Raw genomic sequence first — 19,275 nt, 5'->3', positions numbered from 1 at the left:
CCCTTAATCAGCTGTCCCAAAGACTCAACCACACGCCGTGGCTCCAAGAGAAGCTCGGAGTTTTATAAAGGGATGGGACCTGAGACTAGGAGTTTTATATCTCAGTGAAATAGTCACAAGAGCATTTTTGCAGGAGGCGAGAACCAAAACAGAGACAAACCATCAAGAAGAGATGTTGGAGAAGAGACTCAATGCTGACAGAATCCTACACAAGTTAAAAAATAGACTAAAGTTAAATCAGCGAGATGGTCTTGAGAGTCTGACTGGGGTTAAGCTGCACTATGGAACTCGACAGCTGCGCAACCCAGAAAGTGGGGCGGGGGAGATACAGAGAATGGAGAGCTTGGTTAGGAGGGATCTCACAAGGAGCAATATGAAGAGGTTCAAGCAAGTATCTGAAGACTTAAGGAATTAAGGAAGCTCTGCTTGCAATCCAAAAGGTGGGTGCCAAACAGTTCAAAGAGAATTTGTAAGTGATATCTTGCTTGTGCTGGTTCGAACCTTCAATTGAAACTGCATAATACAAACTGATGTGCAGCAGTTAATAAACACCAGCTTCATTTGTGACTCTGACATGTTTCACATATTTCTGTAGATAGTGATGAGGATAGTCAGTCAACAGGAAATTGCACTAAAATACATGACAATGCATTATTTGTATTAACTGAACATGTTTTGCAGTTGTATAAAAGCAGTCACTGTAATACTCAATGGATAACTGTAGAATGCCATTTTTATCCAATCGCTGAGGAATATCATTTATGTCACAAGACTACTTAAGCCACTCCCTTTTCATAGAATCATAGAAATTTACCGCACAGAAGGAGGCCATTCGGCCCATTGTATCTGTGCCTGCCGAAAAAGAGCTATCCAGCCTAATCCCACTTCCAGCTCTTGCTCCAAAGCCTTGTAAGTTACGGCACTTCAAGTGCATATCCAAGTACTTTTTGACTGCGATGAGGGTTTCTGCCTCTACCACCCTTTCAGGTAGTGAGTTCCAGACCCCCCACCACCCTCTGGGTAAAAAAAAAGTTCTCCTCAACTCCCCTCTAGTCCTTCTACCAATTACAGGAAACTTTTTTTTATCCGGCACGGACGGGACCGACGTGGTGCCGATTCATCAAAAATTCCGGATAACCAAACGCTATAGTAAAAGATACGGAGCTCAGAGCTCCGTATAAAGCAACAAAAGCTTCAGAACAATGGCCACAAGTTCCAAGCGTCTCTGTAGCTTAGCAACAGCTGCAGCCACACCCTTGCACAGCAACACATGGAGGAAGGCAAGTAATAAAAGTTACCTGAACCTACTCCTGAATTTTGCCGGTTAACCGACATTTCCGGTTGTTTAGGTGCCGGTTAATCGAAAGCTTCCTGTACTTTAATCTATGCTCCCTGGTTATTGGGCTCTCTGCTAAGCGAAATGGGTCCTTCCTATCCACTCTATCTAGGCCCGCATAATTTTATACACCTCAATTAGGCCCCCCCTCAGCCTCCTCCATTCCAAAGAAAACAACCCCAGCCTATTCAATCTTTCCTCATAGCTAAAATTGGAATAGGGTAGCAATAACATTCTACAATAATGCACTATTCCAATTAGACCACGAGTTTGATTTTGTTTCATTTGTTCTCGGATGTGGGTGGCACAGGGAAGGCTTATTGTCCATCCCAAGTCGCCCTGAGAAACCGACATTTTACCTTCTTCTTGAACTGCTGCAGCCCTTATGGTGATGGTGCTCCCGCCATGCTGTTAGGTCGGGAACTCCAGTGATGAAGAAGGAGTGGCAATATATGTCCAGATCAGGATGGTGTGTGACTTGTACGAGAACGTAGAGGTATTCATGTTCCCATAACTTTGCTCCTGCTGTCCTTCGCGCTGGTAAAGGTTACAGGGCTGGGAGGTGCTGTCAAAATAAGGTTGGCGAACTACTGCAGTGCAGCCTGTATATACATAAGCCTAGAAACTGGCTGATGCCACACCCGTTTTGGAGGCGTAAAATGGGCGGCAAAGCGTCCAATATGGCGGGCAGCATATTCTGCACTGGAATTGCACCGCCTACCATATTGGTAAAGGCAGTAAAAGAGACATCCAGGGCCTGGGCCCAAAACAGGCATTAATCCATTTGCATATGCAAATAAGAGGCCTAATCCTTGTTTGAGGCCCTTCTGCAAGATTGATCTGCCCTGAAAGGGACCCCTGGAGACCGCCATCAAAAAGGTAAGTTTGGTAAAAAATATTTGAGCCGGGAGGAGGAGGCTTCGCTGCAGTACCGAAGACTATCGGCCCCCCTTCCGGACGCCCCACCCCCACCCCCGCAGCCCCACTGAATTGTTTCCCACCTCTCACAATCGCCCCCTCTCTCCCGATTACCTTTACCCCTCGCAGGGTCACTGCCAATGGTCTAATTTAAATGAGGCTCAAGGCCCAATATAGGGTGCGCCTCACGCCCACCCATTACTGGGGCAGGGATTGTTCACACTCATCACAGAGTATAATGATGTATCAGTTAGCAAAAAAATGTTACCCAAGGTCAGATAAAGAAAGACTTGCATTTATATAGCGCCTTTCACGACCACCAGACGTCTCAAAGCGCTTCACAGCCAATGAAATATTTTTTTGAAGTGGAGTCACTGTTGTAATGTGGGAAACGCAGCAGCCAATTTGTGCGCAGCAAGCTCCCACAAACAGCAATGTGATAATGACCAGATAATCTGTTTTAGTGATGCTGGCTGAGGGATAAATATTGGCCAGGACGCCGGGGATAACTCCCCTGCTCTTACTACAAAATAGTACCATGGGATCCTTTACATCAACCTGAGAGAGCAGAAGAGACCTCGGTTTAACGTCTCATCCGAAATACAGCACCTCTGACAGTGCAGCGCTCCCTCAGTGCTGCACTGGAGTGTCAACCTAGCTTTATATGCTCAAGCTCCTGGAGTGGGATTTGAACCCACAACCTTCTAATGATCAGAGGCGAGCTGAGCCACAGCTGACATAAGGCAGCTTTAAATCATTGTGGAGTTTAGTTCCCTGATTTTGTTCACTTGGTGGCAGTGTGATTGCGAGGAAAGCATTTGATGTTCAGCACGTGATTTTATCTAGCATTTGTCTAAAGGGAAGCCAGTATTTTAAAGATTAAGCAATAAGCATGTTCTGTTATGCCCATGTATAGAACTAAAATAAGACCATGATAACCGTACCTCATGAGTGTTATTCCTGAGCTGAACAATATAGTCAGATGTGGTTGACCTGGTTGCCATGAATATCAGTCAAAAACTGAAATACATTTTTTAGATTGAGGCAAGCAAGAGGTTTTAACAAACTAGCTTCACATTTTTCAAACTGCAATTTAGTCATAAAGAAAATGTTTGCGTTTAGATATTGCTGTGGCTCAGGGGTATTTGTAAGAATGCTGAGCGGCTAATTATTCGCTTATATGTGTGGACTATTCTGCGAATTGGCTCTGCTCAAAACCACCAATATCCTGTTTCAACATTCAGAATTAAGATTAAAGGCTCATCGAGTAAAAAAAAAACATTTGTTTTATATTAAACTTGATTTATACTTTGCAATCAACATTGCAATCTCTCACACGTGCCTGTGTTTACAAGAGTGGGTGACAGATCTAACAACGCCAGTTCCACTCAATCATGGAGCATAAAGCAAGTCCAAACACTAACGTCAGAACTTTCTTAAAATCCATATATTCAAGGCAAAAAAATTATGTCATAAACCAAAATGTTTTAAAAAAGGAAAAGAAATATGTGATGATTAATAGTACCTTTAGATTACTTTTTCTGTGATCGTAAAATTGGCTATGGTGGTTTTGTGGTAGAATAGCTTTAATCAAGTTACTTTTTTAGTGTATAGAACATCTCTCAATCAAGAGCGTACAGGTGTGTCAGTGATACGTACATATCTCATGATTGCCCTACATTCTATGAAGAGTCATAGTTCAGAGTCTCAGTTTGTAATATTAGGGAGCTTCCCCACTCCAGAGACTTGAACACAAAATCTAGGCTGACACTCCAGTGCAGTGCTGAGGGAGTGCTGCACTGTTGGAGGTGCCATCTTTCGGATGAGGCGCTAAACCGAGGCCTCGCCTGCTCTGTAAAAGATCCCATGGCACTATTTCGAAGAAGAGCAGGGGAGTTATCCCCGGTGTCCTGGCCAATATTTATCCCTCAATCAACATCACTAAAAAACAGATTATCTGGTCATCATCACACTGCTAAGAATATAAGAACATAAGAAATAGGAGCAGGAATAGGCCACTTGGCCCCTCGAGCCTGCTCCGCCATTCAATAAGATCATGGCTGATCTTGGGCTCAAAGCCACTTCCCCGCCCGCTCCCCGTTACCCTTCACTCCCTTATCTTGCAAAAATCTGTCTATCTCCACCTTAAATGTATTTAATGACCCAGCCTCCACAGCTCTCTGGGGCAGAGAATTCCCAAAAAGTACCTCATTGGCTGTAAAGTGCATTGGGACTTCCTGAGGTCATGAAAGGCGCGATATAAATGCAAGTCTTTCTTGCTTCTTTCTTTTCATTAGATTGCAGGGAAGAAACCGGGAAATCACCTTAGAAATGAGGGAGAAGAGAGTCAGAATCACTTGTTCGCTTATTTTTTGTGATTTTCCCCAATTCTTAAAGCTGTTTCCTCAATTCTGGCTGCTAATGATGCCGAGTGATAGGCTGCTCCAACATTCAAAACACTTCATGAGAACTTATGATAAAATACATTCAATGATTTTCACTTCAAACCACATATTTGCATGAAACACTTAAATGTTTGTGTGAAGCAGGATTATAGTCAATCAAACTCTGTATCTTGAGATCTAATTTGCAGTGTAAAACAATTAGCAACACATTGCACCTCAATATAGGGAAAGGCAGAAGGGCTGGAATTCTATCATTGCTGTAAGATATTCTGAAACAGCCTCCATGTGCATTCATCAAGGGAACACCGGTACTATAGGAATACTCAATAATTATGGCATAGAAAAGATTTGCATTTATATAAGCGCCTTCCACGACCACCGGACATCCCAAAGCGCTTTATAGCCAATGAAGTACTTTTTGAAGTGGAGTCACTGTTGTAATGTAGGACAGGTTCTAGTCTACATCGCCGCATAAAGCAAACTTGCTAAAATGGTACCAAACTGAAGAGAAATGTTTGCAGACAAGAAATGGGAATTGAGGTTTGTAAGAAAAATATTTAGGATACAAAATGTTAATTGCACTAGAAGAGTTAGTTAACTACAAAAACTGCAAAATGTTAGTTTGACAGGAAAAAAATTACAGTCTGAAATATAACAAAATTCTGCCATTAAATTTCACAATGATTAATAGACATCAGGGGTCAATGGAAACTTCAAACTGCCGGGAAGGTTTAGTGACATTTAGAAATTTGACAGTAACCTCAAATAATACATAACCAACAGGAAATTTCAATAGGAAGTAAGAAACCAATAGTGGTCACGAAAGAAATATATAAAGAAAGAATCAAGGTAAGAACGCTATACGCTTTAGTGCACATCAACTCAGCGTTTTGCCAACCAGACAGAAACCATGAAGTGTGTCACTGTTACATTGTGTACACTGATTAGCATTCAGTGTTACTACTGCAGGCAAGAGCAGTCGGACGATCTCTGCTTTAGCTATGCTGTGTTCCCTGCTCACCTCAAAGAACTCAGAACTTCATATAGGAAAATAAGGACCTACTTTGTAAGTATAAAATTAAAATGCATTTTGTGCAGTTGTGCAGAACCATTCATTCTTTGTAAATTACAGGTCGAATGTATTACAATTTATAAAGTGAAGGAGAGTCAGTTCTCTCACTGACAAGTCTGTGACAAGGAATATTCAGAACTCTTTAGTTTGCTTTCATGTAAATTCATTCCAAATAGTATTTTAGGACATAAAATAATTTAAATTAGATTTGAAGATGAAAATTCAAAATGCTACAATATTAATTACATTGAAACAGTTGAATACCAGTTAATTGAGCTTTGATATCAGTTGTATTTTTATTGAGATAAAAGTGCTATTGAAAAGATTTAATGTGTAGATTTATTCAATTCTACTTTGTAATGTTCCATATATGAACAATAAGATAAGGATTGTTTCAGATAAATTATAGATATGTGGATGACAGCAATCCAAAATGTGTTATCCTAGTGATGGCATATTTTAAATGCAACAGAACGCTCTGTCTGCAGTTACTCAGGCAGAAAAAAAATGCCTCAAACCATCAGGGTCAACTATTGAGAGACGAGGTCAACAATAAAATGGGTTTTACCGTAATAAGTATAGGTCAGTACATTGCTGGAGATTGACTTAGGTCTAATTGACCTGCTGAGTTTGCTCACTGGAAACAATTCTGCATTTAGTAATTTGTATTTGTTACTTTTTATAGCAAAAGAAAGATGACAATTTTCAGATAACACTGCTGAGAGGCAGACTTCACCAGGGATTCAAGGTGAGGAAAGTTTAACATGAATAGATTGACATATAAACTGTAAAAGCCAGACATGAATGGAGCTCATTGACAGAGTTCCACTACTGGGAAATCCTTGTGTTGCTTATACTTGTAGCTGGGTTCTTGTGCTTTGGATATTGGTAATAATGGTGAGTGACTCTCTGTTAAGGGGTTGCTATACCAGACGTAATGTGTAAAGATAAGCCATTCATTACTACTGGCTCATTTCATTGCATTGATTTATGTGTCACGTGAGAGGGGGCTGAGTCACAGAGAATGTTCTGTTCTGTACATGAACAATTGGAAAATAAACAGCATGCAGAGAAAGCTCATGCCTGAGGGATAAGAATCAAGTGGACTGATATGGAACGTAAATGGCATAGCTGGCAGCAGTCATAGTCCTGTAGATATCAGTGTCCGTACACAAACAGGTGACTCCCACTCCCCGGCTGCCTCAAGGAGACAAATCAGCGACATAACTTTCACCACCACAGATTTCGCCAAGCGGATGTTGGGATTCAAACACACTGACTTTTTCCTGTAGGTACCGTCGCTCACCCCAATTGGAGGAGTCGTCTGTTGTTTAAATACTTTACCAATAGGCGCATGTACATATTTTATTAATTATAACCCCAGCTAGAAATGATGCGTCCAATATGCCAACGATGACATCAGAGACAGTCCAGTGGAGACCGAAACATTTCCCCACAGGGTAGATAAGCAAGCAAGTTTCTGCGAGCCACTCTCATGACTTCCTACTGGTCATCAGGAGGGCAACCTCAGCAGTGCCTTAGGAATAAGCTATCTGCCGATTAGTCCTCTCAGCTGGCATATGGTGGAACAGTGAGGGAAGAAATAACTAATTTTAAAATTAGGTCAAAAAAAATGAAACAATGTAACACTAAACTAGAAAAAAAAGTGTCTTCTGCTTAAGGAAACTGTTCTCCAAAGTGAGGATTTTGTAAATGCATAATTTCTAAATTAACATATAGACTGTGACATTATTCCAACTTAGTGACAGAATTGTCATTTCCTATTTGTGCAATGACCCCTTGCAAGGATATAACGGTGACTTCTTGAAATGTTTAGGGCCGTGAAGGATGTCAGTTTTTGAAGGAAATGCTGAATTTCTACCTCAGGGATGTAATCCCAGCAGCCAAGTCCCAGCACAGAATCATCAATAGCAACACCAGTAAAATTGGAAACACACTGTCCGAGCTGAAAGAGAACATACAAAATTGTGTAAGTATTAGATTTTGTCTTTATCCTTACACTATAACTATTCTTACTCTTAAATTAACAGGGAGTGTCATTGTTTGGAATATTTATTCTGGCTAAAAGTACATCAAAATATCAGAGAATGGGGGAGGAATTGGTATGTGCTGCAGCCGCTTTTCAAGTGTAAAACTGGAACAACATATACCAATTTCTGGACGCGAGTTCTTGCGTCCGATCTATGTCACTGTTAAAGCAGCGTAGGGCCAATTTAATTATGCAAAGAAGGATCCTGCATCTGTTTCAGGACCTTGCTGCAATATTCGTGAAAATCTAAGTGACAAGCTACACTTCTGATACCAGATGCATTTTGCCCTGTTGCGAATACACATAACCTACGTTTCCATCTTGATGCTATCTTCCGCGGCGCAGTCTGTTTTGCTGTAATGGGGCAGCAGCTGGTTTTCACAAATGCAGCCAAGTTCCTTGTGCATATTTTCTAATATGAAATAGCAGCTGGATGAATTACATATATGTGTACAACCCCCTCCGATTTTTGCCATGTGTTAGCACTCCCGCCATCTCTATTCACACATGGGGTAGGTTTTCATCTTCACCTTGAAATGAATGGAATGAAAATCTGGTGGGTTCTGTAAACAGCGCACAATCTGCACTACCAGATTACTATAGTACCATATCTACCCCATAGTGCCTTAAAAACCAACACATTTCTGTAATTCACCCATCAGTTGATAGCACTATCTCCTCCCAATTAGAAGGTTGCAAGGTCAAACCCACTATGAACTTGAACTCATAAATTAGTTTGACACTTCAGTGCAGTACTGAGGGAGTACTACTGCTGAAGATGCTAACTTTCAGATAAGACATTAAACGGAGGCCTCGTAGACATAAAAATCCCATGGCGCTATTTGAAGAAGAGCAGGGCGTTCTGCTGGTGTCTTGGCCAACATCCCTTCCTCCACCTCAACCAACACTGCCAGGAAGCAGATTATGGTAATTTATACAGTTAAACTGTTCATGATGTTTGCATTTGCCTATATAACACCAGTGACTGCACTTCAAAAGCAGCCCATTGGCTATAGAGCGTTTGGGATGGTTTGAGGATGCATAAATTGTTTTGCTTCTAATTTATCTCTGGCCTAACTACCAATCTCATAAGAATTTCTACAATTTACTCATCTTAACATTTAATTAGCCACATAGTATATGAATTCCTGATTTGTATAGTTGGACTTCCATCCCTTTTTAAGCAGAAGGCAAAGCAACATAGATACATTTATCCAGATAAAGGTGTGTTCAAAACTAAATTGGGTAGTGGATAAATATAACGTCACCATAGTGATTTGCTTCACGGTCTGTGTGAACTCTCCCAGTTCAGGCAGAGTGGAGAACAGGAAGTGAGGCCATCGACCTATCATTGCCTTGGCACACAAACCCTCCTGCCCCTTTGACACAAGACGGTGAAAAGAGAGGAATGATTTAGAAGGGGACCTGGGAGGAAAGGTCATGGAGCTCGGCTTAAAAGCACGAGCCTCTACACAAAGTTTTCGGCTTCAGAAAGCTCCTTCCAGCAATTTAAAACTTTGGAAACTCTCGCAGCAGAAATCGTTAAAAACGAGCGTCCTTTCCTTTTGCATATAATTACAAAAGCAGGCTATGTTGCAGTTTGTTGCAAACCAAATACTGAATGCCTGCCTTTTAAGTGACACACAAACACTTCTGAAACAATCTAACCAGCAGGTTCTGAAAGTGACATCTTTTCATGCCCAGTTTGAAGTGTGATTTATCGTAAAGTTAATTCAGACCTTGTCAAGTGATAAACAGCAGGGCTCGTGTTTTCCTGTTGGAATTAATTTGTAGAAGCTAAGGTGTTCATTGACCTCTGGTACAGGGCTCGGTCAACATGTGCAGCTCTTCTCTCTCCAAAATTATGTCTTTTTGAAGAGTTTCACAAAAGAAACGCAAAGCCCCAAATTTGCACCAATTCAGAATGAAACAAAAGCAGACGTAAAATGAATGTACCACCATAGCTGCTGTGAAAACCGTTAACCAGATAACCAGGCAACTAGAGCGTACTTGCAAAAGACTCTGCGAAAATAAAGAATGCAAATTTTCAGTGGGACAGCACCAGCTGCAAATCGAGGGCTTTAAATGAAAAAAAGAAGGGCTGACCTAATTGTTTTGTTAACTGTAACTCATGTGATTCCATCTGATCAAACAAAGTAATGGCTACCAACTTTGTGATGGTATTATTGGACAAATGAACACACCAAGTTTAGCCCTGGGCTCCTATCCCTTTTAATAATGTTTTGCAAATTGACTTTTGATGTCTGAACAGCTCTGAAAGATTAACATTCTTTATTTTCTCTGACTCATTGGGTGATTCAGCAATAAGTGGCAAAAGTACATTTAGCCAGATTCTACGTCTCAGCAACAGTTTGCAGCTGCTGCTTCTCTTTGAGTGTGACCTGACACTTGTGCACTGAATGGGATTTTTTTCTTTTGCTTTCAGAATATGCCCACACCCACTCTGTAATATCTGCCCAAGCAGTTGCCTGCATGCATATAGGACGTTATTTAATCTGCTGCTTCTCTAAGGCTGTAGTGTAAATCCCAAGTCAGGGCCTGAATGGACTCCAGAACCAGGGAGCTTTGCTCTGCTACACTCCAGGGTCAGGCCATGCCTTGACTCTGGATCTATACCACCACTTTAGTATGCATGTAAAGTGAAACTATTTGACACCAACAATAATCGTCATATAAATGAAGCCTAAATGGTGTGTTTCATTTTCTAATGTAGGTATGGAAAATAATGTCCAAAATGGTCACTTTTGCAGGAGCTGACACTTTCCCAGAAATTCGGGTTGGGGGCTTCCCGCGGGTGCAAGCCCCCGACCTGCACTTACCTTGCGCGCTAGCAGTTGAGCTGTAGGGCCCCGTGGAATCCCGATCCGGGGCCTGGCCTAGCTGCCGGTGCGCTGTGCTTGCGTGTCCCAGGGGCGCAGTTATTGCGATGCGTCCCCTGGGATCACGTGGGCCATGGGCAGCCAATCGGAGCAGGGAATGCTCCATTCATAAGTCTTGACAGGAAGAGCTGTCAAGACTTATAAATACTATGGCCCCAAAATAGCAGTAAACCTTTAAATTTAAAAAAAAATCACATTTTTTAAATAAACTATAAATTACATTAAATAACTATTTTAAACAATAATTTAAATTTTTTAAATATTCTAACGGGGCTAAAAATAAACTTACCTTGCTTTAAATTATTTAAAAATAATAAACCTGTGGAAAAAATGTTTTAATTTTAATTAATTGACCACTTACCTTGTAAAAAGCAGGCCTTACGCCTGCTTTTTCCATTTCTAAATTCTAAAGACTTACCCTCACGGAAAAACCTGTAAAAAAACGTAAGTTCAATGCGCACGCGCAGACTCCCCTGCACACGCATTCGACCTCTGAACCCCTGCTTTCAGAGGAACGGAAGTGCCGGTTTCCCGCGCATGCGCAGTGCATGCAGGAAACCAGCACTTCCATCGGGCCTACGGGTGAGTACCCCGTGCGTACTCACCCGTGGAGACCCGAATTTCTGGGCCATTGGTCAGGCAGCATCTGTGGAGAGAGAAATAGAGTTAACGTTTCAGGTTGATGACCCTTCATCAGAACATCTTTCTGTATGATGCCCTTTCCATTCAACGATGGTTTCAAAGCAATTGTGGTTCAGTTAGTATTCTCACTGCTTACAGTCATCAAACTACATCGTACTAGATCAGACTTAATGCTTAGAATTTGGTATCGGAATATGTCTGATTTCCAACTGCAATAATTGTGACGGACAACAGTTAGCCATTGAGTAAAATTAGATATTTTGTCTTTCAGCATAAGTTCTTCAACTGTGACCAGTGCAACTGCAGACCTAGCCCATATATCGAGAGTATATATAAAGCATTTGAGAAGGTAAGACAGACTTGATTCTGTTCCAAAACATCATGGAAGAGCTGACTTTAAAACATTTCTCATTGTCTAATGCTGTGTTATTGTCCTTATCAGTTGCAGGAGAAAGGTGTATACAAAGCCATGGGAGAGCTCAACATCTTTATCGACTGGCTTCAGGCATACATAACGATGAAAATGAATTGAAAAGTAGCAGAACTGACTTGAAGGAACCAATACTCCCTGATTTAACAAAGTCACTAGTATTTAAAGTGATATTTATATTTAGGATTGGCGGTTTCAGCATTTTTTAAAAAACCATTGAGAAATTGCGATGTTTGCTGCCCCCAACATTTGCTGCCCCTTTTAAAATAAAAATAATGGTCTTTTGGTTCTCCCAGCACCTATATCTCGTTGAGAGAGTGGGTAGGCTAGGCCACTCTGTAACCAGCTGCTAGGATTACACAGAAGTGTCCCACCACAATGTGCCTTCTGATTTGCCCAGCTTTCCTGTGCAGAGATGCCAGTTCTACGTTCAATTGACACTTGCTCTCCCATAATGAATTTACCACAAAACCTCCTGCGCTGAAAGTCCGCAAGAATACAATGACATGGACGGTTTCTTAGCAGTGTCTAAAAATGTTTCCCCTCACCTTGTATCTTCAGAATTCACCCCGAGACTGCCGAATCTAAATGTAAATTATATATGGATGAATTTCATTCAATTATTATTTTTCAATACGGCGCATATGAGAAATGCAGATAATGTTTTCTATATATTTGTGCAGAGTTATTTTTTGATTAGTGAAGACTTTGTGATCAGCGATTTTGTTTTTGACAAATGATATATTTCAGGAATAACAAATAGATTTAAAATGAGCTATTGTTGTTAGTTCATATAACATGCTGGATAATCTGCTCCTACAGTGTTCTGTATATTTTGATACATAGCTAAAATATTTTAATTAGAATATTTTTGTACTATTTATGGGACTGTAATATGGAGTTTTAATTACTTTAATTTCAAGTTATTTTCATATATCCATCCATTACTGTATCAGTAATTCTGTAACACCCAGCTTACAGCATTAGACACAGCCACATTTAATTCAACTATTTATTAACTTGGTATGAATACTATTAGTGTTCAAATGAATGTGCACTTGTGTGTACTTTATAATAAGTTATAGTATATTGTCTCCAGTAACTGTTTGCAGTATTGGAAGCTATCTTTTAGACTAGTTTAAAGTATAAACTCTTATGTGTACTACATCCTCAGATATCTACATGTTTGCCTCAGACGCTGTCAGTGTAGATAAGACCTCTCTGATTTGAACACATTAACCATTTAAAGACAGGGCTTTTTTTTGATGTGGAAAATCTTTTTGGTTAATAAGTGCATCAGGAACGAAATTACGCACTCGGTCTGACATCACTGTCACACTCGCGTACATCTGTACATTAACGTGAAAGAAACCTCCCCAGCAGAGGGAAGAGTGGGTAAAAATCATGTGCTAGCAATAAATAAATCGTTCATTATTTTCATTTGAGTTGTTCCAGTGATATTGGAGGAAGGTACACAAAGCAGATGCCGAGAATGCAGTCTATGTAAATGTTGGTACAATTTGCGCATGTATTTGTTAACAAGCATACCTCATCATATATATATATATATATAGCAAGCTGAGTCCAGTGATTTTCAAGTTCATTAATGAAATAACTAACCTCAGTGTTATGTTTTACAGTAAAATGTAGCATTTGCATTGACCCTTTGAGCTATTGAATCGTTTGAAAGTTTTCAGAACAGGCTGTATCTGAAATAAAATTCCCACATACTTCTACTGCTAAAAATTGTGAAGACAGAATTAGGGAAAAATATAGGGCTGCGGAACATTTTTGTAGTATTCGTTATATCAAGTTAAAAATAATTCTTGTAGTTTGGGGAAATGCTCCCATAGTGTTCAAAGGGTTAAAATGTTAATTATTCCTGCTTATTTGATGCACTCTACTTACCTCATGTTATGTGTAGTGTGTGAATCTGAATTGTAATGTACTTGATTGTAATGTTTGAATAAACACCATTCAATGCGTTCTTTACATTTTATCTCTCTTCATTTATTTAGCTTTTACCTTAATGCAAAACACAATACAAAGCAACGGAAACATGGGCCCATAATTTCCGATCGGAGGCTTCCTGCGTGCGGAGGCCTCCTATCGGAAAAAAATCTACGAACTTACCTGAGGGCTCCCGAGGTCCGGACACTTCCGCTCCTGGTCCTCTCCACAGTCGAAATGTGCAGGGCCCACGTATCCCAGGGGCGCATGCGGTTCGCAAGCTGGGCCGGGCCAGGCCAGCCAATAGGAGAAGGGAATCTCCCTTAATACTTTTGACAGATAGACCTGTCAAGTATATGAAGGAAGAGCACCCCAAAAAGACACTAAACAGTAAATAAATTTTTAAAAACCGTCACATTTTAAAAATGAGTTAAAGTTACATTAAATTAAATATTTTAAACAAAAATATAATTAAAGTCTTTTACGGGACTAAAAATAAACTTACCTTTTTTAAAAGTATTTTTAAATTATAAATGAGTGAAAAAAAATTATTTTTTAAAAACTTTTTTCAACTCTTATGCTAGTAAAAGCAGGCATCCTTGACAGATCGGAGGTGCTGGTTTTCAGCGCATGCGCTTCGCATGCCTGAAACCGGCATTTCCGATGTCCCTATGGGTGTGTACACAATGCGTACCCACCCGTAGGTATCAGAAAATACGGGCCATGATGTTGCTGAATATACACCATTGGTTAAACGATGATTTTGATCAAATATCATGCATAAATGTGAACGAGAATAGGACCTCACTCCACTTGGATTGTCCTTTGGAGCTCCCACTGCACCAGTGTCTTACTAAAAGAAATAACTTGCAGTTCTAAAGTGCTTTTCGCATCTTGAGTATCTGAAGCACTTCACAGCCAATCAATTAGTGTAGTTATATTGGCAAATCTAACAGCCAACAAAGCTAAGTCCAACAAACAGAAAATAAAAGATATGTTGCTTGAGAACTGGATATTGGATTGCACACCAGGAGATCTCCCTGAAAATGGGATCTTTTACATCCATCTAAACAGGCAGGCGGCACCTCAGCTTAGCATCTCATCTGAAAGTTGCAACTCCAACAATCCCTTAGTGCCATACTGAAGTATCATAGAGTGGGACTTGATCCTACAGACTTGAAGTGAGAGGGCAACCAAGTGAGCCCAACTGACATCCAGCAGGAATCACTTTGAACTTATGTTGAAGCTTTTCTGCCAGTCTTCATCCATTAAATGCACAAAAATATATAAGTTACTCAAATTGTTTTATATTTTAAATAAGGACTTTAAAAAAGCTTAGGCACCAAATAATGTTCAATTAAAAATTTACCTGAATTAATCTTATTCCTGTCAATAATACTCCTGCAAATTACAACTTTCAAATACTGTATTTGCACACTCACACAGGAACTTCCTGGAATGTCTAATGCTGAAAACTATAAATTTCGCAATAGGCTGTTGAACAGAATTCTAAACATATCTGCAATCATTTTATCATGTACAAAAAGATCTTTATAAATCACTTAGATGCAAACTGGCCTGGTAAGGTAAAGGTTTATATAAATGACTTGGACTTGGGAATACAGGGCACAATTTCAAAATTTGCAGATGACACGAAACTTGGAAGTGTAGTAAACAGTGAGGAAGATACTAATACACTTCAAGAGGACATAGACAGGGTGGTGGAATGGGCGGACACATGGCAGATGAAATTCAGTGCAGAGAAGTGTGAAGTGATACAGTTTGGTGGGAAGAGTAAGGAGGCAACACACACTAAATGGTAGAATTTTAAAGGGAGTGCAAGAGGAGAGAGACATATGGGGTGTTTGTGCACAAATCTTTGAAGGTGGCAGGACAGCGTATGGGATCCTGGGCTTTATAAATAGAGGCACAGAGTACAAAAGCCAGGAAGTTATGCTAAACGTTTATAAAACACTAGTTCAGCCCCAGCTGGAGTACTGTGTCCAATTCTGGGCACCACACTTTAGGAAGGACATGAAGGCTTTGGAGAGGGTGCAGAGGAGATTTACTAGAATGATTCCAGGGATGAGGGAATATAGTTACGTGGATAGACTAGAGAAGCTAGGATTGTTCTCCTTGGAGCAGAGAAGGCTAAGAAGATATTTGATAGAGATGTTTAAAATCATGAAGGGTTTAGATAGAGTAAATAAAGAGAAACTGTTTCCAATGGCCGAAGGGTTGATAAGCAGCGGGCACAGATTTAAGGTGATTGACAAAGGAACCAGAGGCGACATGAGGAAAAACATTGTTATGCAACAGGTGGTTAGAATTTGGAATGCACTGCCTGATAGGTTGGTGGATACAGATTCAACAGTAGCCTTCAAAAGGGAATTGGATAAATACTTGAAGGACAAAAAATTGCAGGGATATGGGGACAGAGCGGGGGAGTGGGACTAACTGGATTGCTCGTCGAAAAAGCCAGCGCAGACTCGATGGGCCGAATGGCCTCCTTCTGTGATTCTATGATAAAAGTCATTCTTATCAAGTGTGTCATGCCAACATCCCCAGAAGACGATGTAGCATTCAGCTTTAGTAAATAACTAGGACTGCCAACGACATAAGGAAGTTGCGCATGTGCAGTTCCAATGGTGTTTTGTTTGTTCTCGCAGATTAGTGAGAGAGAAAGGTGAGGGGTGGGAATTGCATGTATTGTGAGGTCTGTAATGTGACTTGAAGGTGATATTAGGATGTTATCAGCTTGTGAGAGTTTTACTGTAATCTCATGAAGTGTACTTATCGCTGTCAGCTCCTCTGTCTGTTGTGGTTTGAACACACGGCTGGCAAACAAAATGCAGGCGCAGGATGTTGGGATTTAATCGGCTGGGAAAAGGATCATTGAGACAGAGAGTGGGGACAGTGCGGAGAGATAGAGAGAGGAGCGCTAGACAAAGAGACTGGGGAGGAAAACGAGAGGGAGGGCGGAGAAGGAACGCGAGGAAAGAGAGAGAGAGAGAGGACGGCAGCAGTGTGATTAATTCATCAGAATGAACTGCTAAAACTTCCAGTACAATTTAACGAGGAGATGTGACTTGAAGGTGATGTTAGGATGTTGTCAGCTTGTGAGAGTTTTATTGTACTCTCGCCGAGTATGCTTATCGCTATCTCTGTCTGTTGTGGTGAATGTTACTTTTTCATATTTGGGATCTGACATTTATGCACAGAATGCTTCTGCGCAGCTTCCGGTAGCTTCCATTTCATTGGCAGCAGTCACTCCGAAATAACTATTATGTTAGTTTCAAACGACAGGTGGGAGAGAGTCCCTCGCCATCGGAAAGATGCCTGGGTAGCAGCAGTGTACCACAGTTGCCTCAACAGGGATGGGTTCAGATGTGATGATACCTTTGGTGGACTAGTCCACAGGACCCACACTGGATGACCATCACTACCTGTGGTATCATAACCCAAAATGAACTATCACATTCAAGGAAGGAGGGATAAGAGGAAACGTAATGAGAGTAAGCTGGAGGAGTAAAAAGAAAAGAAACGAAAAGGCAACAAATTCAATCTCAGGTGCTGATTCTTTCAATCCAAGAATGAAGACCCCATTAAATCAGGGGGCATATTGTACCAGCAATTATTTCATCAAAAAATTTGTACAGTAGAATTTTTGACAAAAAATGTATCTGTAATCTATAATGTATAGTTTCCCAAAGGCTCAGCAAGTATATCCAGTGAGCAGCTGAACCACACAGACCAGAAAGGTCCAAATTCAGTGTGCTAAGTTAGCTTACCTAGCTGGGTGATGGAAGGGGGTGCTACAATTGCTTAAATCCCCCCCCCCCGCCCCTCCCCACCAACCCCCCAGGCTTAGGGAAGGAGAAATTGGTAAGGGTTCCCATTCCTGATCACTTTCCAGTAACCCTTGCAGGAAATGGGCATGTGTGGTGATTGAGTGAAGTCAGGAGCTGGGTCAGTTGTGATGCCTTCCCTTTGATTAGCCTGCTGTCTTTCATTGTCTATGCCATCATATGAACAATGGTCACTTAAGCGACATACCAGAGAGGTAACCTTGGAGTTGTAGCTTAGCAACGTGCTAATCTCTCAGAAAAAGAAAGGGAACAGCAAAAACGTAATAACTTTACAAACAAAAACCAATAATTGTAATATATTATCACGTGGTTTGTCACATGGTTTGGTATGAGCATGCTCAGTTCGCTCTGGCCTAGTAACTAGGAACTCATCCTGTCTCTATCCTTCATTTATTCTACCCACATATATTACAATAATGCTGACTTCAACTATTGCGGAACTATTTTATGCGTTTCCTTGATAGTGACACTCCTGAGCTGACCAGTAGAGAATGGTACAAACTGGCTCACTCTAAGTTAATATCTGCTGGGCGACTTCAGTTAACAAATGTATTGATGCATCACATGCAATTCCTTTGTCGGAAATTTTAATGAAAGCTTTAATGATTTTATGGTAATCAGATTATTACCTTCATTAAAATGGCTGAGCAATTCCATGTGAATGTATTAATCGGTTTGTTATTAATATCACACAGTGTGATTCAACCCAACTGTAAAGAGCCATTTTATGTCCCCACAGCACAGGCAGGATCAGAAACTCACTGGGGCAGATCTTGACTTTGGGCGACAGTGTAAGATGGGTGATAGCGAGTCAGAGAATCATAGAATAGTACAGCACAGAAGGAGGCCATTCGGCTGAATCGAGTCTGCGCAGGCTCGTGCGAAGGAAAGTCCCATATCCCCGTTCTTTCCCCATATCCCTGCAATTTTTTCAGGGAGTGATGTAAAACGAGCTGCCAACCCATGTTACACTATCGCACAATGTTTGGGGTGACTCCAATGGTGGGACCATGACATAACACAGTAAATGAATGCATCAGTGTGGCACCTCCAGAGCTTTCTATGGATTTCCCAATTATATCAGCGGCCATGCCACATAAAAGAGTTACGGTAAAGGGACACCCTTTTTAAAATACATTTTCTTTTCTAAAGCCATGCTGTGCTTCTTGAATACTAATCAGTCACTTTCCCTTTTGTGGCTACCAATGCACTTGAGTCACTGGTGCAGACACTCGCACTTCAAAAGTAATATTTTCCCATCATGTAGTGCACCTCACTCACATAAGCTGCTTTTTTTTGTCCCCAATGGTACATATATTTCAAACCAACACTGTAGCAAAAGGCAAACTGCACCTCAAATTACATCAAGGAAATATACAAATGCAGTGGTGAGCGACTGATGCTCGTGACATCACGTATCACTATTATAACAAACAGCAACTCTTGAAACCAATGAAGTGAGTTTAAAGCGATTCTGAATAGAAACTCCTTTCCCCCAAATTAGACATTCTTCTTTGAAATAAATATTAATTCGCAATAAGGTGCTTATAATAAATGATGAAGGAGTCTTACTTGTGGTCACTTTGTTCTACCCTCTTACTCGTGCTTCATACCACAGTAGTAGTAAGTAAAAGCAAACAGGATCTTTATAACAGTTACTTGCTTTAACCTGTTGAAAGTTTCATCAGAGTCAGATATTAAGA

At 40.7% G+C, this 19,275-nt stretch overlaps 1 protein-coding gene across 1 annotated transcript; it reads left to right on the top strand.

Annotated features, from left to right (window-relative positions):
- Positions 1 to 5,569: 5,569 nt before the first annotated feature.
- LOC147105153 (interleukin-10-like) lies at positions 5,570 to 13,745 on the top strand. The gene is made up of 5 exons (XM_086011752.1): positions 5,570 to 5,725; positions 6,417 to 6,479; positions 7,569 to 7,721; positions 11,595 to 11,672; positions 11,766 to 13,745. The coding sequence occupies exons 1-5, from the start codon at positions 5,570 to 5,572 to the stop codon at positions 11,853 to 11,855; spliced, it is 540 nt and encodes a 179-aa protein (XP_085867878.1). The 3' UTR covers positions 11,856 to 13,745.
- Positions 13,746 to 19,275: the final 5,530 nt, after the last annotated feature.

Source organism: Somniosus microcephalus, chromosome 18, assembly GCF_052327205.1.
Source record: "Somniosus microcephalus isolate GS21.2 chromosome 18, FLI_Smic_1.0, whole genome shotgun sequence".
NCBI classification, from domain to species: domain Eukaryota; kingdom Metazoa; phylum Chordata; class Chondrichthyes; order Squaliformes; family Somniosidae; genus Somniosus; species Somniosus microcephalus.
Note: the sequence above shows the minus strand (reverse complement) of the source record. Positions and strands in the feature narration are given on the sequence as shown.

What these genes read in the sequence shown, in the direction of transcription:
- LOC147105153 (XM_086011752.1), top strand. Translation starts at nt 5,570, where the DNA reads ATGAAGTGTGTCACTGTTACATTGTGTACACTGATTAGCATTCAGTGT. An exon ending in GGAAAATAAGGACCTACTTT is followed by an intron (nt 5,726 to 6,416) that starts GTAAGTATAAAA and finishes TACTTTTTATAG; the next exon opens with CAAAAGAAAGATGACAATTT. An exon ending in AAGAGAACATACAAAATTGT is followed by an intron (nt 7,722 to 11,594) that starts GTAAGTATTAGA and finishes TTTGTCTTTCAG; the next exon opens with CATAAGTTCTTCAACTGTGA.